At 32.2% G+C, this 25,756-nt stretch overlaps 3 protein-coding genes across 10 annotated transcripts in view; 2 read left to right on the top strand and 1 right to left on the bottom strand.

Moving 5' to 3' along the window:
* Positions 1-1,024: 1,024 nt before the first annotated feature.
* Positions 1,025-12,443, bottom strand: LOC111715891 (WD repeat domain phosphoinositide-interacting protein 4). Of its 2 annotated transcripts, XM_023491288.1 has the most exons (15): positions 12,257-12,443; positions 12,136-12,198; positions 11,013-11,089; positions 10,429-10,469; positions 9,953-10,001; positions 9,350-9,470; positions 8,871-8,924; positions 7,660-7,736; positions 7,206-7,269; positions 6,393-6,490; positions 5,135-5,206; positions 4,863-4,953; positions 4,550-4,640; positions 3,816-3,901; positions 1,025-1,360 (listed from the first exon to the last, which is right to left on the bottom strand). In XM_023491288.1, the coding sequence occupies exons 1-14, from the start codon at positions 12,350-12,352 to the stop codon at positions 3,816-3,818; spliced, it is 1,080 nt and encodes a 359-aa protein (XP_023347056.1). In that variant the 5' UTR covers positions 12,353-12,443; the 3' UTR covers positions 1,025-1,360. The 2 variants fall into 2 exon arrangements, with proteins under 2 accessions (XP_023347056.1, XP_023347055.1); XM_023491287.1 differs by lacking the exon at positions 1,025-1,360 and having other exon boundaries at positions 3,480-3,901.
* A 203-nt stretch (positions 12,444-12,646) lies between these two features.
* The window catches only part of LOC111715892 (enoyl-CoA delta isomerase 2, mitochondrial), a 14,186-nt gene continuing 1,076 nt past the window's right edge, over positions 12,647-25,756 (top strand). For 3 of the 7 annotated variants that reach the window (XR_002768336.1, XR_002768332.1, XR_002768334.1), the window contains exons 1-13: positions 12,647-12,818; positions 13,334-13,410; positions 13,644-13,710; positions 14,994-15,061; positions 15,352-15,475; positions 16,402-16,447; positions 17,693-17,764; positions 18,388-18,436; positions 19,851-19,907; positions 20,192-20,310; positions 21,276-21,327; positions 21,491-21,526; positions 21,676-21,768. Coding sequence is in view for 1 of the 7 variants with exons in the window: in XM_023491290.1 (XP_023347058.1) it covers positions 12,737-12,818; positions 13,334-13,410; positions 13,644-13,710; positions 14,994-15,061; positions 15,352-15,475; positions 16,402-16,447; positions 17,693-17,764; positions 18,388-18,436; positions 19,851-19,907; positions 20,192-20,310; positions 21,276-21,327; positions 21,491-21,526 (849 nt within the window). In the remaining 6 variants the exon portion in view is untranslated. The remainder of the gene's footprint in view (positions 12,819-13,333; positions 13,411-13,643; positions 13,711-14,993; positions 15,062-15,351; positions 15,476-16,401; positions 16,448-17,692; positions 17,765-18,387; positions 18,437-19,850; positions 19,908-20,191; positions 20,311-21,275; positions 21,328-21,490; positions 21,527-21,675; positions 21,769-25,756) is intronic. The other 4 variants (XR_002768331.1, XR_002768335.1, XM_023491290.1 and 1 more) reach the window with 2 other exon arrangements.
* On the top strand, positions 22,195-23,847 carry LOC111715890 (putative serine protease K12H4.7). The gene has a single exon (XM_023491286.1). The coding sequence runs from the start codon at positions 22,376-22,378 to the stop codon at positions 23,801-23,803; it is 1,428 nt and encodes a 475-aa protein (XP_023347054.1). The 5' UTR covers positions 22,195-22,375; the 3' UTR covers positions 23,804-23,847.

Below are 25,756 nucleotides of genomic sequence, written 5' to 3'. Positions count from 1 at the left end.
TAAGATAAAATAAAATAAAAACGTAACTATCCTGTAGTATCTAGAAGAAGTTAGAGAGAACCGCCTAGGTTGAAACTGGGAGGAAGTTTTGATTAAGATTCCACAGCAAAGCAGTTTCTGAGTTCCACTAAATCAGCTCGTGAAGTAGGATAAGGTTGGAATTTAGGAGGTAGGCGGATAAGGATGGGGGTGTAAGGGTAACAGGTATGAGAAATACCATAGTCCTCACTTTTAACGTGTATTCCCACGTGGACAGATTTTTTAAAGAAAAAATAACCCGCTAAGCATGCTGTCCCATCGCTTTAAAACACAGGGAGTGTGTCTTTTGTCTATCATTTTCAGAGGTCTTCCATGAGTAATCCAGTTTCCATTGTGAGAAGGGTGAAAAACCAGTTTATGGTATTTGATTTAAAGTCTATTGAAGGCTCTGTTGCCCCTTAAAACCTGTATTAGCGTGTACTTCATCCCTGATGTTTTGAGTTTCTGTATTCCTTCTGTATTCATCTTTATTACTATATCTTGTTCGGGATAAATCACTCTTTCCACTCAGTTGTGGAGAGAAGTGTCCTTGCTATCTAGACTAGATACAAGTACAACGCCCTTTCTCTCAACAGGCTTAGAAAGCTCTGCTGACACTCTTCCTCCGCAAGGTTCGGATACACACTGCAGACAAGCGAAGTAAATATGCTTTTTACAACCTCATTACAGCTTTAAGCTAAATATCTGAAATAAAAATCTTGCAAGTATTGGCATTAATATATAAATTAAAGAGCTTGAAGTATTGACCATCAATATATAAATTAAAGACATTTTATATAGAGCAATAGGATCAATATCTAAACAAAACTTATGATCTAAAATGACAAATATTAATCGCAACACGTCTAATCTAAATTCTCAATACATCTAACAAATAAATGATATTTTGAACTCAGAATGTATTTAATAATCTATTTAATTACTTACTTTACAGGAACATGTTATTAGGGTTTAAATTATGCTTCAACTTTTCAAGATTTCAGTAAAAAAGAATATATGTATATTTTGTGTTACAAATTTTCTATACAAGCAGAGCATCTATGTGATTTTGGAAGTAGGCAAAAACTTATTGATTAAAATTCTTTTTGTGTGTAAAATTAATTTATATTCATTGGTCGGTCTTTAGATCAATACAATGAAAACGACTTTTCTACTTAAATTTTAAAACTAGAAGTAAACAAAAAGAATCTGTTATTTGACAGCTTCTCATAGCTTCCATGTTTGTGTATCCAATCCATTTTGTTTGAAAGCTTTGTAGAAATCTAAATTCGTCTTTAAAGTACTGATATATAAGACGATGACTGTAGTTTTTGTAAAATATCTATACAGCTCACTGCTTAGTTTACGTAAGTTAATTGTTAAGATTCTGATACTTGCAACAAATGAGAGTTTAATGTAAGTTAATTACTTCTGTACTCACATTATAAAGTATAAAGTGTATAAGTGTATATTTTAAGTGTATAAATATAAATTCTAATTTTGAAATTTCAGATAAAATACCATATTTCTGTTGTTCACATTGCCGTAAACTGCAAAAATATGCGCGGATGCCGCGGAAAATTTGCTACGTAGAGTGCACTATCATTATTTAACGTTTACCCAGAAATAACACCGCACCGGGATAAAATAGTTTCCGTACCTTGTGAAATCCCACGGATTATAATTCCTCGTGGATATCCAGGAAGGAATAACTATAATTGAGAGATTAGAATTTAATTGTTGTCCTCGAAGATTAGCGCTAGTTCAGACAATAGTTTTGACCTTGCAATGTATCTAAAAATATATTATAATTCTAAATTTTAAAAAGCTAAGCTGTTTTTAATATTGTTATGTTTGGTTTGTAATTGTAAGAATAAAAGGTTTTAAAAATTAGATTGAGAAGAAAGAGGAATTTTTCAAAATAGTCTTTGAAATATATATCTTTTAATATGATTGTCTGCTGAACCATTTGTAACACGCTAAGATGTTGACTCATTTTTAATACAGAGCGTCCCATATCATTAAATTATATCACATTAGATAATCTCCAAGTTTTAACACCAAAATAAAGCCATAATACTCGAAAACCCTAGCATTTTCCGCAAGGAAATTCTTATCAAATTTTTCAAAATTATCCATTCTTCTTAAATTTTCTGATTAGTCTCGAAAATCGTAACATCGACTAATTGACTATCTAATATGACGTGGGACACTGTATATTAACAGGTTTACCGTAAAGACGACCTAAAACAAATATAACGATCCCAAGGTTAAATATGAGGATTCTGCTTTGAGGGATAATTTAATTCTTTTACCATAGAAAAAAGTTAACGGTTGCGGGAAGTCATGAAGACAACAGTCGTCCGTAAAGTCTCTTCCTTTGTGAGTAGCTCTGAATGAAATTTTCTATTCGACCAATATGCGCTTGTTGAGATACAATTTCATATTTTAAAAATATTTAATTTCAAATGAAAAGCATTGAAAGATCTCTAAGCATTTGTAAAGCCATACAATCAGATTTAATTAACCTAGATAAAACTTTCGAAACTTCTTATTATACTTTAAGTATTACTCTTTTGTGCTGATCTTTCTGCATGCAAGAGATACAATAATGTGTATACATTGCGAAATTACAGAAACTAATATCTTAATAAGATTACTTATTTTCAATGATTAGGGTTAATTTTTATTTTCTCAACCTGTTCCTTAAGAACTAATTAGTTTACTGAAGAATTTTTGTTACATTTTTCGTAGTCAATTAATAATAAAAAAAACTGATTCTCAAAATCATCCCTCCAAAATGGACAATCTTTGATAAGTTTTAAATATTGAATTTCCGTTCTTGCTGAACGAAATACTTACCGTAAAAACGTCTGATAAGTCTCAAATGAATCCTAAAAAAAAATCTCTTTAATACTGCATTTTCAGCTTAACTACCATGTCAAGCCAGACACTCCCTTTAAAAACAAACCAAAACTAACAACCCAAATTGTAAGATAACAAAAAGGAAATTCAGTATAATTATCCCTGGTTTATGTGAGTTCCCACAAAAAATGTGTGCTTAATCGGTTCAGCCGCTTTGACGCTTTTCCGATTCAAACTGACAGACTCGACAGACAAGCCAGATATACTTTTTACAACCTCTTCATTACAGCTTTAAGCTAAATATCTAAAATAAAAATCTTGCAAGTATTGGCATTAATATAAAAATTAAAGAGCTTGAAGTATTGACCATCAATATATAAAATTTTATATAGAGCAATAGGATCAATATCTAAAAAAACTTATGATCTAAAATGACAAATATTAATCCCAACACGTCTAATCTAAATTATCAATACATCTAACAAATAAATGATATTTTGAACTCAGAATGTATTTATTAATCTATGTTATTACATACTATACAGGAACGTGTTATTAGGGTTTAAATTATGTTTCAACTTTTCAAGATTTCAGTAAAAAAGAATATATGTATATTTTGTGTTACAAATTTTCTATACAAGCAGAGCATCTATGTGATTTTGGAAGTAGGCAAAAACTTATTGATTAAAATTCTTTTTGTGTGTAAAATTAATTTATATTCATTGGTCGGTCTTTAGATCAATACAATGAAAACGACTTTTCTACTTAAATTTTAAAACTAGAAGTAAACAAAAAGAATCTGTTCTTTGACAGCTTCTCATAGCTTCCATGTTTGTGTATCCAATCCATTTTGTTTGAAAGCTTTGTAGAAATCTAAATTCGTCTTTAAAGTAATGATATATAAGACGATGACTGTAGTTTTTGTAAAATATCTATTTTATTCCGCGCATGGCATGCCAGTCGCAATCTTCGCAAAGTTCCGTGATGACGTCATAACCAGCCTGGTTGCAAATACCATCTGAAAAAAAAATTTGCTAAATTTTAGTAGTTGATTTTTGGATGAAAGTCCTGTAGTCCTGTGAAAAAAATGTATCCGTGTTTAGGCCGTTTATTTCTAAATAAATCTACAGATTGTAGGTTGAATGATAATAATAACTCAGAAAATAATTTTCTTAAGGTTTCATTTTCCATTTTGCTACTTTATTTTTGATTTAACTTTTCTAGTTGAAAAATTGGAATTTTGAAACAATTGTTGGATAATCTTGTGTCATTTGGATCCGGATCCAGGGAGCTAAAAAGGTTAGGATCCGGATCCAGGGAGCTAAAAAGTTTTGGATCCGGGTCCTAAACACTGGTGGAAGCCAAATGGAGTATTTATTGAACTATATTTAATTGTTGCATGGAAGAAGAAATTTTTCTGAATAATTAATGATTTAATAAAAAAAGAGTGTTCGCCAAAATGTTTGGGGATTTTAAAATACATTACAAATCTGTCGGCATTAAACCAAAAATTCTCGTCCTGAGATGCGACAGCTTGCAAAGACACCTGAGAGGAATTGGTTTCTCAATTTAAGTGAAACTAAGGTATAACTGGCTGTGAGTACAGTCTATTTTTCACAAACACTCCCTTTAATATTATTTATTTCTAAATAAATGATTTGATTACCTGGTGAGAAACTGTATTTATGATAACTCCCATCCATACAAACTGCATGGATACTGTTATGGTTCCCGAAAGCACAAATACACGCACATTCCTGAAATAGGTATTTATTGACAATTGCCATTTGTAATCGTAGATATTTTCCCGTATTTCTAGGGGTGTGGGACATTTTTCTTTCCAAATAAACATAGAAATATTTAAGAGAATAAAACTGGAATTTTTCGTTTGAATTTTTTTCCCAATAATTTGAGAAATTCTAATCAATTTGAATTATGACACTTACAAGTTTTGACCGATAATGACCGCTAATTATTACCTGAGGAACAGTGAACGATGCCAAGGACCACTGTGAACCAGCGTATGCTCCAGGTACACCCATTGTAGCCAAAGCTGATCTTTTATTTAACCTTTATATTTATTATTTAAATGAGTTTTCTATAACAAATCTAGCTTTTCAAATCTATGGAAGTGGATTAATTTAAAGATTGAGGTTCTATAATTCCAGCTTTGTTTTTACAGTATTAATCCCAAATCTCCTTCAAAAAAGAAGTATTTAATTTTTAAACTTTTTCTGCCCTGATATTTTACCTGTAGTCCTGAAGGGCAAAAACATGAACGGTCCCTTTATCACTTGAGCAGCAGAGCCATTCGTCTGTTAAACTAAAATAATAACCTTGAAAAATAACCTGACAGCCAATATTTATTTTCGTACATGTGAGTTACGAATAAAAAATAACCATTATGATAAATGTTATCAGTGAGCAAGGAATAAAATTTTGCTTTATGGGACTGTAAGCGTAATTTCAAGTTGCCCTCTATGTGAAGATGACGATGCCCGATTTACAACGGTACCCTTGAAACCTTTCTCTGATCAAAATGTGGAAGATATCGTCGTTTTCAAAATTAGAAAAGTGTTTAATTCTGATATATTCCCCCTTACTCCTTATTCCCAAGAAATGCGCAAGTTAATTTAGCAGATAATCAGCAAATAAAAAAATAGTAGAAAGAATTACAAAAACATGGATATCTTTCATATATTCATCCTTAAACAGACAAAGATTTTTACGGTACCGTTGTGAATCGGGTATTGCTATTTGCCATTGCATGGAGGGTCACTTAAAATTACGCGTACAGTCCCTTTAAGTTAAAAATAAATTAGAATTTAAAAAACCTCAAAATTATCACAAAGTTTCGTTTCCCCTTGTATAAAACTATAATGTTTAAATCAAAACACATACGAAAACACTTTTTTAGACTTGTCTTTCAGACTGAAGAGTGCAAATAGAGATTACATCATTTGTTTACTGAAAAAGAAAATTTTTCAGATTTTTTATTTGAAAATTTCTTGATTTACAAATTCGTAGTTTAATAATGTTCAAAAAACTACTTAGACAAAAAATGGTGTCAAGATTAAATGTTAGCTAAATTCAATATAGAATCCAGTTTTTAAGTGGTTTAAAAATTTAATGAACATTAACACTTTAAAAAAAAGCATAAAACTAATTGTAAGACCCTAATTCATCTATAGCACAGTTTTTTATTAAATCTTTTAAAAAATGTAAACGATTAAAATCATTTTTAAAGAATGTTTATAGAATTCCATTTTACACAAAAAAGCTGATAGGAATTTTTTAGATAGGCTGATTTTCAGTGCACCCTGCTTTATTGCTTTATTGCTTGATTACTTGATTACTTGATTACTTGATTACTTTATTACTTGATTACTCGATTGCTTGATTACGTAACTGATTGAATGTTTAATTGTTTAATTATTTAATTACTTGATTGCATGATTGTTTGATTGCTTAATGACATTATTGTTTGATTGCTTGATTACTTAAAGTACCTAAAGTTGATGCAGTATATCCGGGCCGGGTCAGCTCCTCGTCTAAGTTCTACCAGCTGAACACGCTTGCTTGTATCCCAAATACGAATCAGGGTTCCCTAAACAATTATTGTTTGAATGATGGCCCCTGGCGTTGAAATTTTAAGTAACCCCTATGCCTGATTCATAGCAGTTCACTTTAAACCGTTTTCTGATAAATATTGCGGAAGATATGGTTGTTTTTCTAAATTTTCAATTTTTATAAGAGAAAATAAATCATGGTTTTATTTATTTCTGATAAGACAAAGAAAGGAAAGGTGGGGCTGTGAATCGAATAAGCTTCTCTATAAATGGTGGGTCACTATTTCTCACTTTGCACGACCTTTAAAAAGAAAAATATTCCGGAGGTTTCGTTTGCCTGGCCTCTATGGCAGCAGTATAACCTTTTACAGTAAATAAAAAGCCAACAAAGTGGGAGAAAATGATTTTTTCTATTTGGATTGGAGCTCGAGTAATATTTTCTTATGTCCTGAGAAAGAGAGAAATGTTTGTTAACTGTAAAAGCCAAATTTTCCATTAAAAAAATAATATTACTTTTTAAGACAAAATAAATCTAAAAAATAATACTAATAATGTCTTAATTATCTACACATCTTACATTGAACTTTGTAATGTAAACATTCCATAGGAATTTGCGTCACCCCAAAGTAAATTATAAGGTTGTGGCTTAAAGTGTTACTTTTTAATATAAAAGAAATGAAAAAGTTTTAGTTCAACTTGCAAAAAATCAAACAAGAATATTGAATGACTTTTTGAAGTGACCGAAAAAGTTACCTTAGTACTGGCTGTAGCCACCATAGTTCCATGCTGATTTATCCCTACGCAGGTCAGCTCGGTCCTGAGGTTCAAACTTTTATATTTTAAATCATAACAGCGCTGAGTTGGTTTCACTCATGCCGCACTGCCCATTAGTTGATTGAAATAGGTCGTTGGACACAAATAACTTTTTCCTTAATTTTTTATTATCTCCTTTATTGCTTTACTGTATATATTTATATAATCAGATAAACTTCAATTCAAAAAGTTTTAGCCTCTTTGCACATAATATTTTAAGCTTCTACTAATGATATATATTTAAATTTGAAAAATGTTTTTTAATTAAAAAAAGAATAATTTATAGAGCGCACAAAGTGTTAACCTAGGGAAAATAGGTAATAATAACAAATAAAATAAAATTACTGGAAAAAAGTCCTGTATTGAATAAAGTGTAAACATTTAACAAACTTACTTGTGAGCGTTAAGGCATGTTGGAGCACTGCTGACTTTCGTAAGATTATGAATATCCATCAATTGAATACTTCCAACCTATAATTTGAAATTGATACATTAATACATCGGGGCGCAAACTAAATAGAGGAGATAAATAAATAAATTGAATACTTCCAACCTATAATTTTAAATTGATACATTAATACATCGGGGCGCAAACTAAATAGAGGAGATAAATAAATAAACTGAATACTTCCAACCTATAATTTTAAATTGATACATTAATACATCGGGGAGCAAACAAAATAGAGGAGATAAATAAATAAACTGAATACTTCCAACCTATAATTTTAAATTAATACATTTATACATCGGGGCGCAAACTAAATAAAGGAGATAAGTAAATAAACTGAATACTTCCAACATACAATTTTAAACTAAGAATTTAAAACTGTTACATTAAAAACTCTGAGAACAAAATAGAAAGAAAGGAGAGATTTTTTGGATTTTTAAAAATTTCAAGAGCTGCACATCAACTAATAAAATAAATAAATTACATTTTTCAAGATACTACTTGCCTAATCTTTAAAATATCAATATTATTTGAAGATATAAATGCATATATTTAAACATTTTTTTTAAATTGATAAGTTCATGGATTAAATTTTTTTTTTTTTTTGAAGGCTGAATTACTTAATGACCTGATTACTTATTTACTTGATTGCTTCACTGCTTGATTAGTTGATTACACAACTGATTAAAGGCTTGATTACTTGATTACTTAATTACTTAATTGCTTAATTGTTTAATTGTTTTATTGTTTAATCACTTGATTACCTAACTGATAAAATGCTTGATTACTAAATTACTTGACTGCTTGATTGCTTTATTCTTAATTACTTAATTGATTGCTTAAATGTTTAATTGCTTTATTGCTTTATTGCTGGATTACTTATTACTCAATTACTTGATTACGTAAATGATTGAATGTTTAATTACTTAATTGATTGATTACTTAATTACTTTAATGCTTAATTACTTGATTGCTTGATTGCTTAATGACATTATTGTTTGATTGCTTGATTACTTAATTACTTTATTGCTTAATTACTTTATTGCTTGCTTGCTTGCTTGATTAATTGATTGATTTATTGTTGGTATAACTGATTTAATGCTTGATTACTTAATTACTTAATTGCTTGGTTACTTAATTCCTTGATTACTTCCTACCTTATATCCAGGAAAGACTAGTAGCTCCCTCTCGCTAAATTTCCCTGGACTCACCTACAGAAAAAGATGAACTATTTAACTATTTTCACATTTTATTCTTTCTATTTTCTTTTACTAGGAAAATAGATGAGACAATAATTGTTGGTTCTTAAACAGCTTTGCATCTTTTAAAAAAGATTAAAGGGACAGTATGTGAAATTTCAAGTTACCCTGCATGCAATGAGGGAAATGCCAGATTTACAACGGTACCCTTAAATCATTTGTGCTCGTCGAGTACACAGATATTTGTGTTTAGACTTCTCGAAACCTGCTTTTGTTCAGCTGCAAATTCAAGTGTGTCACGTGTGCTGGACGGAGGGAATGTAGGGCCACTTGCAATTACGCTTACAGTCCCTTCAAACTTGTTCAATATTGATTAGAATATAAAAACGCTTTAAAAGTTAAATAAAATTCTATTTTTTTTTTGCACGATATCATACCTCGCAGAGACCATGAGGGTTATCCCTGGTGTCCACCGAGAATAGTTTTGAAGGGTTTGAAGGGAAGGAGAAAACATGAATACTAGTTCTACACACAGCAACTACCTTATCCAACCTCATCCTACAGTAATATACAGTGTTATTCTCGAAGAAGTGAAATTTATTGACAATTGCGTCGTCTTTATAATAGTTTACGGCATTAATTTTTAACCAATTTTACAAATATTGTTAAAGAAGCAATGACCATAAAATAGCCCTAGTCCTGCCATTTCCAAAATGTGTCAGCTGCCTTTGTTGTGCTTTCAAAATCACTGGAGATATGAATGATTTCATTAGAATCAGAAAATTATATAATTAAGTAAAAGTTAAAGAAAATTCTTCATATCACTTGGTACTTATGAACTCAGAAAAAGGGCAGACCATATTTCGGAAATGGCAGGACTAGGATTGTTTCATTTATATCTTTGTCCTAATTTTATTGTTCAATCCTTGTGTACGAAAATAAACGTTAAAAATAATATTAGCAAGACTTAGGATTTAACCGGTAGTTGGGCCGAGGGGGAACTCCCCCCACCCCTCTCCCCATTAGAGAATAAATTATACCTGACTGCAAGCACAGGAGAAGGAAGGGTGACTTCAAGAACGGCTTTTCCTAAAAATAACAAAATAAAACAAATCAGACAGAAAAAAACCTCCAAAATACGTATGAATGCGGCTATTTTATTACTCAAAGAGAATCGCTGGGGTTGTTCCTGGCCCCAGGCAATCCCACCAATCAGCACTCCCCCTACCCATTGTGGCGAATCCTGTCTAGACAAAAACACGGAAAATACATTTTATCATTTCCTACAATTCTGTATAAAACGCGTCTGACAAGAAACAAATAGAAACCTGATCTAGAAACCCCTTCTAGAATCAAAAAAGATGCAGTTCTTTAAATCAGTTTGTAAAGAAAATCCAAATTAAGAGAAATAAATTGTTGAATAATAATGAAAGAAAACAAGATGAAGTAAAATCGCTAAAATATACCCCCCAAAAAATTTCTTTCATTTCTTTAATTTATTATCACATATCTATACCTGATCTGTCATCAAAGAGCATAATAGAATTATCAGCATACCTGAAAAATTAAACAATTCTAGATTTTAAGAGAAAACTAATTTTAGTTTTTGATCGAGAACCGTTATTTTTTATTTATTTTGTTAATAAACGTGAACTTAAGCATCAATAGTTCTTTCTTTGACTCTTAAAACGTGTTTTCTACTTTTTCTTATTAAACTAACATAAATGAATCAACAAGAATATTAAGAAAATAAATTATAGTTATAAAAAGTATTAAGTATTCAAAAACACACCGGTTAAAAAAAATCTGGCATCTAGAAGCTTTTTAAAACTTTTTATTTTTAGTTGAAATTAAAGGGACTATAGGCATACTTTCGAGCAACCCGACAGTTATAGATTGGGAAGTCTGATTCACGGCGTTAAATATGAAAAATTATCAGAAATAAAAACTTTTCAAGCTCGAAAAAACACAATATCTTCCACATTATTTGCTCAGATCGGGGGTTTAAGAGTACCGTTGTGAATCGTACATGCCAATCTATAATATGAAATTTCACTTGAAATTAAGTCCATATTCTCTTTATCAAGTATGTTAACTTACTTTGGATTTCTGCCTCCTGCTACAACAGCAATGAGGTTGCTACGGTACAACAGTTCTGCTACTGAGACACTGCCAACCTGTGCAACAGTATATAAATATTCATGTACTACAGTGTACAGTTTACAAAGATTACATGAATATTCAGGTAGATATATACCTGTACACGAGTACATGAATATTCAGGTGAATTTATACCTGTACAAGAGTACATAAATATTCAGGCGGATATATACTTGTACAAGAGTTCATAAATATTCAGGTGGATAAATAACTGTACATGAGACATAAATATTTAGGTGGATATACACCTCTAAAAGAGGACATAAATATTCATGTGGATATATACCTTTACAAGAGTACATAAATATTTAGATGGATATATAGCTGTACAAGAGTATATAAATATTCAGGTGGATATTTACCATGTAAAAGAGTAGTTAGATATTCAGGTGGGTTACACCTGTGCAACAGTACATAAATACTCAGGTGGATATAACCTGTTCAAGAGTACATAAATATTCAGGTGGATATACACCTGTACAAACGTATATATTCAGGAGAATATAACCTGTACAACAGTACATAGATATTCAGGTGGATTTAACCTGTATACAAGATACATAAATATTCAGGTGGATATAATCTGTACAAGAGTACATACATATTCTGGTGGAAATACACCTGTACAAGAGTACATAAATATTCAGGTGGATATACACCTCTACAACAGTACATAAATNAGTACGTTAACAGTTTACACGGAGCAGATCCAACATGAACATCAGTTGCAGTTGCAGCCGTTTATAACATTTAATTTTTCTAAAAATCCTTAAAATTTTACTGTTCTACACTTTTTAGCAGTTTATAGTAAAGCAAAAATACAATTTTTTTTAAATTTGACTTCTTATTCTTATTAGTTTATGAAATCTAAAGAAAAAACTGTCAACTACACAATTTTATAATTTTACAACAATTTATTTTCAACCTATTAAACATTTTCTTATGTTGATTTTGTTGAAAATATTACCGTCTAGCGTGTTCATTATCTGTCAAATCAAATCAATTCAACTCAAGCTAAGGCTAATAATTAATGTTACGTAAAATATGTGATTTGATCGTTCACCTGTTTTTCCCCATAGTGTGCTTGCTCTCTAATAGGATCTATATTATACACTCTGAACCCATCCTAAATATAACAAAAAATATATAAAGTAAAAAATATAATTCCTAATAATTAAGATTACCTGAAAACATGAAACAAACGAAGATTTTTCTTGATTAAATCTTAAATTTTGTATTTGTCCCCACCCATCCGCTAAACCAAGTCGAGAGTGTGACATTTTTAATTAATATTATTTCATTATTTCGCAGTTACTGGGTTTCTTTACTTTACTGCAGTGTTTGTTTTATTAAACAGCTGATTTGCTTTGTTGAAAACTAGCTGCATAATACGCATGCGTACTTCGTCTGTTTCGTCTGCTTTGACGCAGGCGCAGAACATATTTTGAAAACAGGGATAAATTCTCTCGACAAATATTTGTTAAATTTGTTTAATGACCTTTATCAATTTTACTTAATATTAAATTTATAAAAAAAAAATGTTGGAATACATAATTTGGGTTCATTGTGTACTTTAAAAATGTACTCTGACGAACGTTCAAACATCACAAAGTTCAACTTGAAAGTCGACATAAGTCAATTTAGAGGACTTCTTCGACAAGAAAATGAGTTGTCTAAGTCTCCTACAACGACCTCTATATCGTGTAGGAACAGTGCGAAGTCTGAGCATTACAAGCAATCATGATGGTATGAGGCTCTAAGTAATAATTGTATTAATTTGAACGGGATGGGCTGGGGGACTAGCCCATCGTATATTTAACCTACATAGTTTCACTGGAGCTGTATAGGTCGTATTATTGGTAACATTCTTGCCACAGCGCTCGGCTCAGTTAAGCTAACCCTGAATCAATACAATGTATAAAATAATAATTTTGATAATATATCATTTCCGTCCCCTGCCTTGATAAAACGCTACTGCACCACTTCAGTGTACCTTTCTAGGTTTTACTTCACAAAGTTTAACACTTAGAATGATTATAATCAATGCCGGCATTCAATTGCCAATATCTTTGAATTGTTTTTATTTGAAAAACTTTTAAAGTCCTTACAGAGGGCAACTTTTAGAGGCTAACCCCTTTACAGTTTACAACTTTGTGCGTCCACAAAACACAAGAATCGTGAGACAAACTTATGCTAACAGTGGATTTTGAGAAGAAGGCGCCTTCACACAATTAACATTTTCATTATTATTGATTATTTAGGACTCGAAATAGATCAGAGGGAGGGACTAAGGATTATAAAACTGAACAGACCCAAGAAACTTAATGCATTCAACAAGGAATTGATCACATCTCTTATTAGTAAGAGATTTTGAAATAATTAAAAAGTTTTTTAAAAAAAGATTGTTTTTTGAATATTTCAGATTTCAGATTTAAGATCTTCTTCTAGATGCTTTATGAATACATATTAAAGGATAACCCCCCCCCCCCCCAAAAAAAAAGTAATTCCCCTCGTTTATATCCTGAATCTTATATAAGCACTGAACATAATCTGATCATGTATACTGTCCAGTCTATGTACGTGGGTTTACGTGAAGAATTAAAGCTAGCAGCATCAGACAGTAATACAGTAATCACAGGTACGGTACGACTTTATCTATCTTCTAGCTTGGGAATCCTACAGTTTACCCGCGCTTTGCCGTAAATTAATATTTTAGATATTTTTCTCTATACAAGTGGACCTACTTAGTTTTTAATCTCAAAACCAAGCTAAGAACATTTCTGTTGCTCTCCCAAGTTCCCCATTCAAATTTGAGGCAAATCGGTCCAGGGATTTCTGAGTTATGATCGGACAAACAAACAGAGATTACAACTTTAAATCTTGATGATATGTTACCAACATTTTCATTGGAATAATGGTTTCTTGCCTCCCAAGTGATCCCTGGAAAAGTTGCTTTTGTCTGCAAATGAAAGCTATGATTACAGATTTTAAAGTGTACTCAGAATTTGCTGTGCGTTTTTGTTCTTTACACTGTTCTATTGTACAAACAAATTTTTATTAAATAAGTCTCTCCCCACGACCAGTTTTTAAGGAACAGGAACTGAATGTTTCGTTGTAACAATCAAAGATTCGAAATTATATAGAAGCAATAAAAATAAAACAGAAAACCCATCTTATATATGATCTTTACAGATATTGCATAATTTTACTTACATTAGAGAAACAAGAAATTTTTATTGCATATTTATTACGCCAACCTACTACAGCCCTTTAGGGGTCCATGGAGTAATCCAGAAACTAAACTAAGAGATAAATATGCATGTTTGTTGTTTTTATTTAAAAAAATACGCTTTTTAAGTTAAAGTACAGGACAAAAATTGTATTGTTTAACCACATAATAGGGTGAAATTAATTTACATCTTTATATAAATTTGGCTTGTCTGTCTGTTTGTTTGTCTGTTTGTTTGTTTGTTTGTATCCAATAAACGTCAAAACGGCTGAACCGATCGAGCCCAAATTTTTTGTGGGACATCTAGGGACCCCAGGGAAGGTTTATGAATGATCAAAATTTCAAATATTTGTCTCCATCAAAATTTGATCTTCATTAAATTTTTGAAAATTTTGAAAATCCACGAAATTTTTTTGTTTTGTTTTACGATGTACACAAAGAGAACATGTTCACAATTAATTTAGAAGATGGGCGCGAAGCGCCCTATAAGGCTAGTATTTAGAAATTTATTTTGATTGTTTTCTGTTACAAAGTCCTTCACACTGTTAAAACTACACAAAACAACTAAATGTTCTAAAGCCAGAACAATGGAATATTATTGTTTTTTACTTCTAAATTTTGTGTTATTATGACAATAAAATACTCTTCAAAATAAGAAAATATAGAGAAAAAAATTTTGTAATCATTTTCAGTTGTGACTGGAGCAGGGGAGTATTTCAGCAGTGGAAATGACTTAAACATGTTTGAAAAGATACCTCAGGTAGACGTGAGAAAGATTATTAGCAAAAACAGTTTTTAATTCTATATGCCCAAGGGGGGGGGGGCATTTTTTGTTATCAGTGCTATTCTTTTTATAAATCCATTATGAAACTTTAACACTTGTCATTAACTGTTCTGGAAACGCCAAAAATGTTATCATTTTCCCCAAAATAATCTCTTTCTTCAAAATGCTTAAAGTTGGTGATAAATATATTTCCTGAAGCTGTTGTTTGATCCTGAAAAAAAACTGGTTTTGGTTCTATTTTAATAGTTATTTATTATGATTTAAAGACGGAAGACGAGCTCCGTGAGATGGCAGAGGAGAGCAGAGATATGCTCCAGAAGTTCGTGGAGTCCTTCATTCAGTTCCCCAAACCCCTTGTAGGGGTTGTTAATGGACCAGCCATAGGAATAGGTTGGTTGCATTGCATTGACAGTTCACACATCATTGAAAAAAACATTGAAAACATTAGATGCAGTACGTTAACAGTTTACACAGCACTGATCAAATATTTTAAACATATGCAGTACGTTAAAAGGTTACACATCACTGATCTATTATTTTAAACATTAGTGACAGTGCTTTAGCAGTTTACGCATAACCGATCCATAATTGTAAACATTAGTGACAGTGCGTTAACAGTTTACACAACACTGATTTAATATTGTTAACAATTGTTGCAGTACATTGATAGTTCACACAGCACTGATCTAACATCGTAAACATTAGTTGCACTGATTACACAACACTTATTCAACATTGTACACATTAGTTGCAGTACATTAGTTCACACAACACTGATTCAACATTGTACACAGTAGTTGCAGTACATTGATAGTTCACACAACACTGGTTCAACATTGTAAACATTAGTTGCAGTACATTGATAGTTCACACAATACTGATTCAACATTGCAAACATTAGTTGCAGTACATTTACAGTTTACACAGCACTGATTAAACATTGTAAACATTAGTTGGAGTACGTTAACAGTTTACACAGAACAAATCCAACATTGCAAACGTAAGTTGCAGTACGTTAACAGCTTACACAGGACAGATCTAACATTGTAAAGATAAGTTGCAGTACGTTAACAGTTTACACGGAGCAGATCCAACATGAACATCAGTTGCAGTTGCAGCCGTTTATAACATTTAATTTTTCTAAAAATCCTTAAAATTTTACTGTTCTACACTTTTTAGCAGTTTATAGTAAAGCAAAAATACAATTTTTTTTAAATTTGACTTCTTATTCTTATTAGTTTATGAAATCTAAAGAAAAAACTGTCAACTACACAATTTTATAATTTTACAACAATTTATATTTATTGTATATTTAGGTGGTTCTATACTTGGTCTCATGGATTTAGTTTATGCATCTGACAGGTATCTTTAAATATAAAGTTGTAATCTCTGTTTTGTTTTTCTGTTTGTTTGTTTGTTCGTCCGATCAAAACTCAGGAACCCCTGGACCGATTTGCCTCAAATTTTGATTGGGGAACTTGGGAGAGCCCCGGGAATGTTCTTAGCTTCTAAGTTGAGTGGGTTGACCTTAACAGCGAAAATTTAGTTTCCCGGTAAAATCGTCTAAGTGCGGGTGAACGGTGGAAGTAACTTTAAGTAACCTGGGCAGTGCTGGGTTCCTAAGCTAGTATATTATAATTGTATTCATATTTCGAACGCTTTTCCAAATGCATTTTTATAGTTTTTAAGTTTCATCTTCTAAAATATACATATTTTCTAAATTGAACTTTAGTACAGACGGACTTGTTTTCTAATGTCAATTTATATAAAGACTTCATAAGTTTATGATGCATGGAAAATTCTGGGCCATGACCTGTGGAAATAATTTGGTTCGTTTTTTAAGACTTTTAAGGTTTTTAAAACTTTTTAGGTTTTTAAAACTTCTAAAAGGCAGCACACAATAATGTGAACTGGTGAAGGTACTAACAAGTCTGTATTCTTTAAACGTTCAAGTTAAAAATTCAACCTTAAAGTTTCAGGTCGTTGATAAAGTCTACCATTTTAGGAGAAGTTGTGCCTGCTTAGTTAACATTAGTCTTTATATGGAATACTCTAGAACTTTAGAATCTATATGACTTGGTTCCAATAACTACAGTTGGAACATTCACCACGCAAATTCTTATAGTTGCTTTTCTATATTTTTAAAGCTCAAACTGTTCCGAATTTTAAGATAAAACAAATTTATATTTGCTCATTACTCATGTATTAATTATAGTTTAGTTTTATTTAAAAGAGAAAGAAGACTATTAACGCTTTATAATGATTAAAATGAAATGAAACCATGAACCATTAAATGTCGCTCTAATATTAAGTGACCCAATTCTCAAACAGTACCCTTGAAACCTTAATCTGACTAATAATTTAGAACATAACGCTTGAAGATTGTTTAATTATATTGATTTTACGGAAAGTGATGCTCTTGACTTTTGCAGAGAACTCGCACATGAAGATAAGCAGTTTTCAAAATCGAAAACATTGATATCTTGTTCATTCTCAATCAGACTAAGCTTATAATGATACCTTTGCGAATTGGACATGCCACTCGTTTAATGGAAGGTCACTTGAAATAATGTACTCAAATCTTAAATCATATTTTCATAATTTCAGAGCTACCTTTTCCTTCCCCTTTGTGAGGCTAGGCCAGGGCCCAGAGGGATGTTCCTCATACACCTTTCCTAGGTAAATATGTTTCTATTCATTAAATCTTACATTGTATTTCTGCGCCCCAGAACAGAACTTCCTCAGAAGTATTTCTGATTTAAAAAGGTAGTTTAACCTTCTTGTGGGTTAATTTATCTCTCTATAAGGAAGTTGAGATTATGTTTACATACTGTACACGGTTATACTGCAGGAAGTATGCCATTGAATTTTCCTTCCTTATATAAATATTAAGGAGCGTATATCCTGTAGTATATTGTGTACTGTAAATGAATACACACTTAACTTCCTGATGAGAGATAAATCATCCCATTTAAGTTTAACTGCCTTTTTAAATCAGAAATACTTCTGAGAAAGTTAACTACAACTGACCAAACTGTAACAGTTAACGGGTTGTAACAAAAATACAATTTCATTATTTGTTACGTTTCCCCTCTGGATATTGTTAACACAGAATTCCTCAGATTAACTGTTCCAGCGCAGGAGGTATTTTCTGCAGAGTGTTGGCGATATTTGAGATACTGCAGGGGCAACGCCCTGCACTTCCGCTAGGAAATATTTTGCTGATAAAAGGAGAAGTAAAATTTCACCATTAAAGCATAATAAGTTTTTTGACTGAAAAATATTAAAAATATTTTTTCTAGATTAATGGGACCCGCCAAAGCTGCAGAACTTTTATATTTTGGAAGGAAGGTAATAGTTAATATTTATTTTTCATCTCAAAAATCATCCATTTTTATAAAAAAGATTCCAAAAATTGGGGTTTTATGTGTTTTATTGATTAGGTAAGTCATTCCCTTATAAATGACCCTCTATTTGCCCGCCGAGACATTTCTCCGACAATTTGCAGTATGATTTTTAAAGTTGGGACAATTGTCCGACAATTATGACGTCACCTCAGATTAAAGGGGGACAAAGGAATTGACTCTTTGTCACAAACTAATCTCTATATCTTTGCAATCCAATTTCGTAGACGTTAGATATTTCAAACTATGAATTCTGTTAGATCAAATAGCCTAAGTTTAAAATATCAAGGTTTTCCACCATTAGGTTGCCAAGATATAAGGATTTGAAAATTTGAGTTTGTGGCAAAAACTCAATTCCTTTTTCCGAATTTGTAATGGTGGTGTGTCCGATTCCCAATGTTACCCTTTAAATATTTTATTGATAAAGTATGACGACTTATCCTTATTTTATCGATGGAAACCCTAGTAATTAATGATAAGTTTGTTTATTTTAATTCAATTTTTTGAAAACCATGGTGGGAAGAGAATTAGAATATTTTGTGGTTTAAAGGGACTGTAAAGAAAAAATGAAATGAGGTATAGGCTAAAACCTGAGAATCTCAGGAGTTGAACGAGACCATACGAGTTCTAGCTGATGTTCCTGTTCGAGAAAATAACATAAAACTGTGTCAAAATTATACCAAAACGTATATATGTAAGATATACGTTCATATCACATGACCAGAACTCCTTCCAACGGCAGTGCAGTATACTGGTCACATGATACAGACGGAGACACATGACAAAAATACTGCATTGGTTGGAGTTCTGGTGACATGTTTCGGACGCATGAATAATATTATCAATTATATCTATTAAAACTGAAAACTTATTAAATTCAAATAATAATAGGAGCAAACTTGAGTTTCTTAGGCTCCTCTGGGAAATCGTTGTTTTCAGATTGGTGTGTATTTGTTGAAAATAATCTATTTAATATTACGAATCTTGTTCAAAATCTTACATATATGCGTTTTGGTATAATTTTGACACAGTGTTATATCAATTTCTCGAGACAGAAACATCAGATAGAACTCTTATGTTATCGTTAAACTCCTGAGATTCTCAGGTTTCAGCCTATACCCCCTTTCATTTTTCCTTTACAGTCCCTTTAAGTTAGCTTACCTAGCTGCGTCTAACTTATTTTTATTACTCATATTAGTAGTGTTTAGTTTTCACACAATTTTTAGAGATAAATATGCGAAAATCTCTGCTGTCCATGATTAAACAACGATTTAAAGGGAACCGTTGTGAATCGGACATGTCGTAAATGAAGGGTCACTCGAAATGATGTCTACAGTCCCTTTTTGATGATAACAAACTAGGTTGATGCTCTTGAAGGAGAACACCTGGGATTAGTAACACGAGTAATTCCACATCAGGTATTACTTAAAAATATTCTTATTATCAACTTCAAATAAGAATCTTAATTTTTTAAATCTTTATAATAATTATGGTGGACGTTAACAGTAAAAACATATTCTAAAAAATTAGTTACAAATATATTTATGACCGAGTTAAAAACGTGTGACACAGCAGACAAACTCATTAGCCTATAGGGCTTTTTTGCTAAACCCACCTAAAATCTAAAAAAGCAACGGTCTTAAAATGTTGCACTTTATTTAAGGTGTTAACTATTCATGAGTTAGATTTTTCTTAAAATTAGGAATTGGAAAATATTTGGGAGGAACTGGTTGAATATTCTAAACTTCCAAAACAATCTCTACTCAATTGTAAAGAGCTGATTAGAGGGGTACAGCAGGAAACTCTTGCAGCTGTTAACAGGTAACAGTTAGTCAAAGAGGTACAGCAGAACACTCTTGCAGCTGTTGACAGGTAACAGCTCGTCATAGGGGTAAAGCAGGATACTCTTACAGCTATTAACAGGTTACAGCTAGTCATAGGGCTACAGGAGAACACTCTTACAGCTGTTAACAGGTAATAGCTAGTCATTGGGGTACAGTATGTCACTCTTTCATCTGTTAACAGGTAACAGATAGTCATAAGGGTACAGGAGGACACTCTTAAAGCTGTTAACAAGTAACAGCTAGTCATTGAGGTACAGCATGACACTCTTTCCTCTGTTAACAGATAACGTCTAGTCGTAGGGGTACAGCAGGGAACTCTTACAGTTTTTAACAGGTAACAGCTAGTCATAGGGGTACAGCAGTATACTCTTACAGCTGTTAACAGCTTACAGCTAGTCATAGGGGTACAGCAGGATACTCTAACAACTCTTAACAGGTTACAGCTAGTCGTAGGGGTACAGGAGGACACTCATACAGCTGTTAACATGTAACAGCAGGTCATAGGGGTACAGCAGGACATGGTTTTACAGATACAGTGGTAAAACTGTTAATAATTAGCATAAAACGGTCAATTACAAAGATGCTTTCATCTGTAAACCATGACAGTTAGCCATTGGAGTTTAACAGGATATTGTAACAGCCATTTGGCTTTAGGAGTTAAAACATGAAGAAACAATGTAATATCTTTCCAAAGGGATAGACCATTTTTCCTTTTTTCTTTTGTTGAAGTATTGAAGTAATTACAGTGAAAAGTTTTAAACTGTGCAGTGAATGTCGTCGTTTCTTTTTCTTTTGCTAATGAAATGTTGCAAAGGATTTTGTTGTTCATAATCCTTTTTTATAAATAGTTACATTCTTAGTGACATTTCACAACCAATAGATAGAAGAAGACGACAAGAAATCTACAGTTTTCTGGTTCTTACTGTATCAAAATTATGATAGGAAAGAATGTGATCTATTACTGGAACAATGGGCTAGCCCAGAAACTTTTAAGGTACAACTTTTAGCTTAAATTGTCTTTACTTGCAAAATAATCTTTTTTAAATGTTGCCTTTAATCGAATTTGATAATTTTATGTTTAAAAAATTTCTTTTTTATTTGTCTAGATGATCAAGTTTGACCAAATTTCAAAATAACTAATTCATTGTTTATTGTAGGCAGTGCAGAACATGTTTCTGAAGAAGAAGAAATAGGTTTATTAAGATTTTTGTTTTATTTTGATTAAATACTTAATTTTAGAATGGTTGATGAATATACATTTTTTGTAATTGAAAACTTTTTAACATAATCCCAAAGAATGTTATTATTTTTTAAAAAATTATGTCATTCATTCATTTACAAGCTACCATGGCAGATCAGAAAGCATGGGCCATCATTGTATGTACATTCATGTGCTCAGGACTGAAGATTAGGTCAAAGAGGATTAACTTTTAAGGTTACATTCTTTAACTTGCATCTACCTATAAACTTTGTTTATCTGTTTGTTTTCTTTGCATCCAATAAGCGTAAAAACGGCTTAAACGACTTAGCTCAACATTTTTGAGGCAACTCACGTTTTCCCAGGAATAAAAGATGAAGATAAAGAGATTAAATCTGTGAGCCCCCCCCCCACCCCCAATTTAGGAGACCCAGACCTCCCAAGGGGTATACGTAAAACACACTTACATGGCTGGTTGAAGTTGAAAATTTTGCCCAGCATAAAGTGGAAATTTATTATTTTTCAAATTGCCCCAATTTAAATGGGAAAATCATTGAAAATTTGATAACTGTTAAAAATGACAACTTTCAGAGTTTATAGCTAAAATTGTAAATATGGCAAGGGGAGGCCGGGCGAAGTGCCTTAAAAGCCTAGTTTTTTAACTAGTAATTATGATAAGTTCAGTTTGAAATAGTTATCTCTCAAACTCATCATTATTGTTTGTTCGACTGTAGACCTTAATTTACGTCATATTTTAAAACTTGTGATTGTACAGGGCTTGCATTTTCTTGTCTCCACTGATAAGATAAAAAATTCATATCTTAGTTTAAATTTTACCACTGAGATGAGACTTCTAGTATTTTTAGCTGCCCTGGGGACTTCTTTGGCTTTGAGGGGATCCAAAAAGATTATCAACCCACCTGAATCTGTTAACAAGGCTCAGTTTGATGAAATGTGGTATGATCAGAAACTGGATCATTTTGATATCACTGGCTCTCCACTTTGGAGACAGAGGTACTGGTACAACTTTGCTCATTATGAGGAGGGTGGTCCAGCTCTGATTATGATTGGAGGTGAAGGAGAAGCTTCTCCAGGTTGGCTAAATTATGGAATCTGGACCAAATATGCAGAAGAAAATAACGCTGCTCTCTTTCTTCTAGAACATAGATTTTACGGGCAAAGTCAACCCACTGAAGATATGGCTACAGAGAACATGAGATACTTGAGTTCTAGACAGGCATTGGAAGATCTTGCCACTTTCATGACCTCCATGAGCATGACACATAACATCACTGGGCCTTGGGTGTCTTTTGGAGGTTCCTATCCTGGGTCACTTTCTGCTTGGTTAAAGCTTAAATACCCTCATCTTTTAGCTGGCGCTGTGTCAAGCTCAGGTCCTCTTAATGCTAAACTGGATTTCCATGAATACCTTGGAGTTGTAAAAAGTGCTTTGGAAACAACTGGAGCTGGTTGCAATGAAGCCATAACAGAAGCATTGAAGACTATTGAAATACTGCTGGCAGATGAATTTTCTTGGGATCTTCTCTCTGAAATGTTCAAGACTTGCAAGCCATTGACTGGAAACAGCAAAGATGTTAAATCATTTGTTGAACTACTTATTGACAATTTGGCTGGCATTGTTCAGTACAATGGACTTCTTGAAATGGATATTTTTGAGGTCTGTGACATTATGAGAGATGAATCCTACGGAGAACCAATTGAACGATTTGCAAAGGTTAATTCTTTGAGTCTTGCAAACAATGGTGCAGAGTGTCTTGATCATGAGTATTCCTCATTCTTGGCTCTTCTAACTGATACCTCGTTTGCTGGAGAGGGTGTTGGATGGAGGCAATGGATTTGGCAAACTTGTACTGAGTTTGGTTGGTACCAGACAACCAATCAACCTGAAGAGGTGTACGGTCGGCTTCTTGACTTGGAGTTCTTTGAATCCTGGTGTGCTGATGCATTTAGCGAGCTGGACTGGACCCATGAGAAGCTTGAACAGGAAATGATTGACACTAACACTGAGTATGGAGGATTTTACCCGGTGGTTAATAATGTTGTATTTGTGCATGGATCCATTGATCCCTGGCATGCAATGGGGGTACTTGAGGATCTTGGTGAAAGTGCTACATCCATCTTTATTGAAGGAACATCTCATTGTAATGACATGTACTCCAACTCACCTGGGGACTCTGAGGGACTGGTGCAGGCAAGGGAGAAAATAGGAGTCTTGGTCAATAAGTGGATTGAAGAGGCTTCCATACCATAAGTGTATTTTCATGGAATAAATGTTTTAATCCCTTGATGTTAAAATCTGTTATATGTAAAAATCCAGATTAAGACATGCTAATCTGTTAAAGATAAAGAAGTTTAGGAAAGTACAAGTTTGTGATGTAGGGCCATGAATTTAATTACAGGTTGTCCTCTAGGAACATGTCTGCAGTTGAGAGTCTTGAGAGACGGCATGAAGATTATCTTTGGATTTCATGCTGCCATCAATGTTTTGAAACAATGTAAAATAAAGATAGTTTTTTGTTTTGAAACAGGGTTCAATAAAAATAGTTTTCCGTTTCAAAACAACAAATATTCAAAAAAAGTTTTCTCTTATCAAAACTAAAAGTATATTTTTCCGTTTGTTCTCTAAAAACAGAAAATAATATCTGTCTTTTTGTTTTTAGAGTTGAAATGGGTAATATTTGTTAGAACTTTAAAACTGAATTCATCTATCTATCTATTGCCGTCTGTCAAAATTTGACAGTTTATTTAAATTATATAAGGAAGAAATTGATTAGAAAAATAGTTAGAAATATTTTATGAATGTCATACAATGTTGTTTGAAAAAAGTAAAGGAATTGAGTTTTCTAATCCCTACTTTTTAACAACCTGATTAGTGATTATGTATAAAGCAGAACACTTAAGATATTTTAAATCCACACTATTTGATCTATACTAGAATTTATAGTTTGAAATATCTACAAAATGCGGTTATAAAGAAATAGGGATTAGTAAATCGGAGTTGTGGCGAAAACTCAAATCCTTTATTTAATGAAAATTATCAAATAAAATGTTCTCAGTAAAAATAAGTATTTGTTGCCTGTAGATCTACCTGCCAATTTTATCCCATGCAATGTTATCTTTACCACCCCATCATCTTGGCAAAGTCCAAACCAAAGAATACTCCAGCATTCTACCACTGTACCATAACAACAAAGGAAAATATTGAACAGTAAAACGTTTTAACCAGTGAACACTCAAATCTGGAAATAATTATTCAATCCATAAGAATTCAACTTAAACAACCGGGTTTCTATTTTCAGAAGCAAGATTCAAATGTTTTAGACGGAGAACTTTGAACTATCTTTTTTATTCTTTGAAAATGATTTTTTTTGCTCATTTGAATTATTTTTTTTGCTTAAATGAACTAATTGTTTTTCTCATTTTAGCTAGTTATTTGCTCATTTGAACGTATATTTTTTTGTCCATTTGAATTATTTTTTGCTCATTTGAACTACTTTTTTTTAATTGAACTATTATGAACTATATTGTTTTGGTCTTTTGAATTATTTTTAAATGTCCATCTGTGAAATATTTTTTGGCCATGTAAACTATTTTGTGATGATTGTTTGACCTATATTTCTTTATGAAATATAAACATTTTAAACTGCAGCATATATTTTTGGCAGTTGCCATATTCTGTTGTGTGCAATGCTCCGTTAAATTCCAAAACAGAGAGGGGGATTAAATTTTGTAGATCCAGAAAAATAATATCTGTGGGATGCCTGCGTATAGACTAGCAGCTGGTGGGGTGGGGAGAGGGGGAGGAGACTGAGCAAGCTGCCTTTTGAAACGAGTGTTGGTTTGATACAAGTGTTGTTATTGATACGAGTGTTGGTTTTGATAGGAGTGTTTGTTTTGATACTAGTGTTGTTTTTGATACAAGTGTTGTTTTTTTATATGAGTGTTGTTATTGATAAGAGTGTTGGTTTTGATACGAGTGTTGGTTTTTTATACAAGTGTTGGTTTTGATAGGAGTGTCGGTTTTGATACAAGTGTTGTTATTGATACAAGTGTTGTTATTGATACAAGTGTTGTTATTGATACAAGTGTCGGTTTTGATACGAGTGTTGTTATTGATTCAAGTGTTGTTTTTGATACAAGTGTTGGTTTTGATACAAGTGTTGGTTTTGATATGAGTGTTGGTTTTGATACGAGTGTTGGTTTT

The sequence above is a fragment of the Eurytemora carolleeae genome, unplaced genomic scaffold (genome assembly GCF_000591075.1).
Source record: "Eurytemora carolleeae unplaced genomic scaffold, Eaff_2.0 scaffold1898, whole genome shotgun sequence".
NCBI classification, from domain to species: domain Eukaryota; kingdom Metazoa; phylum Arthropoda; class Copepoda; order Calanoida; family Temoridae; genus Eurytemora; species Eurytemora carolleeae.
This window is presented reverse-complemented; position numbering and strand designations above follow the sequence as displayed.

What these genes read in the sequence shown, in the direction of transcription:
- LOC111715891 (XM_023491288.1), bottom strand. Translation starts at nt 12,352, where the DNA reads ATGTCACACTCTCGACTTGGTTTAGCGGATGGGTGGGGACAAATACAA. An exon ending in CGTTTGTTTCATGTTTTCAG is followed by an intron (nt 12,199 to 12,256) that starts GTAATCTTAATT and finishes TGTTATATTTAG; the next exon opens with GATGGGTTCAGAGTGTATAA. An exon ending in TCTCCTGTGCTTGCAGTCAG is followed by an intron (nt 9,471 to 9,952) that starts GTATAATTTATT and finishes ATATTACTGTAG; the next exon opens with GATGAGGTTGGATAAGGTAG.
- LOC111715890 (XM_023491286.1), top strand. Translation starts at nt 22,376, where the DNA reads ATGAGACTTCTAGTATTTTTAGCTGCCCTGGGGACTTCTTTGGCTTTG.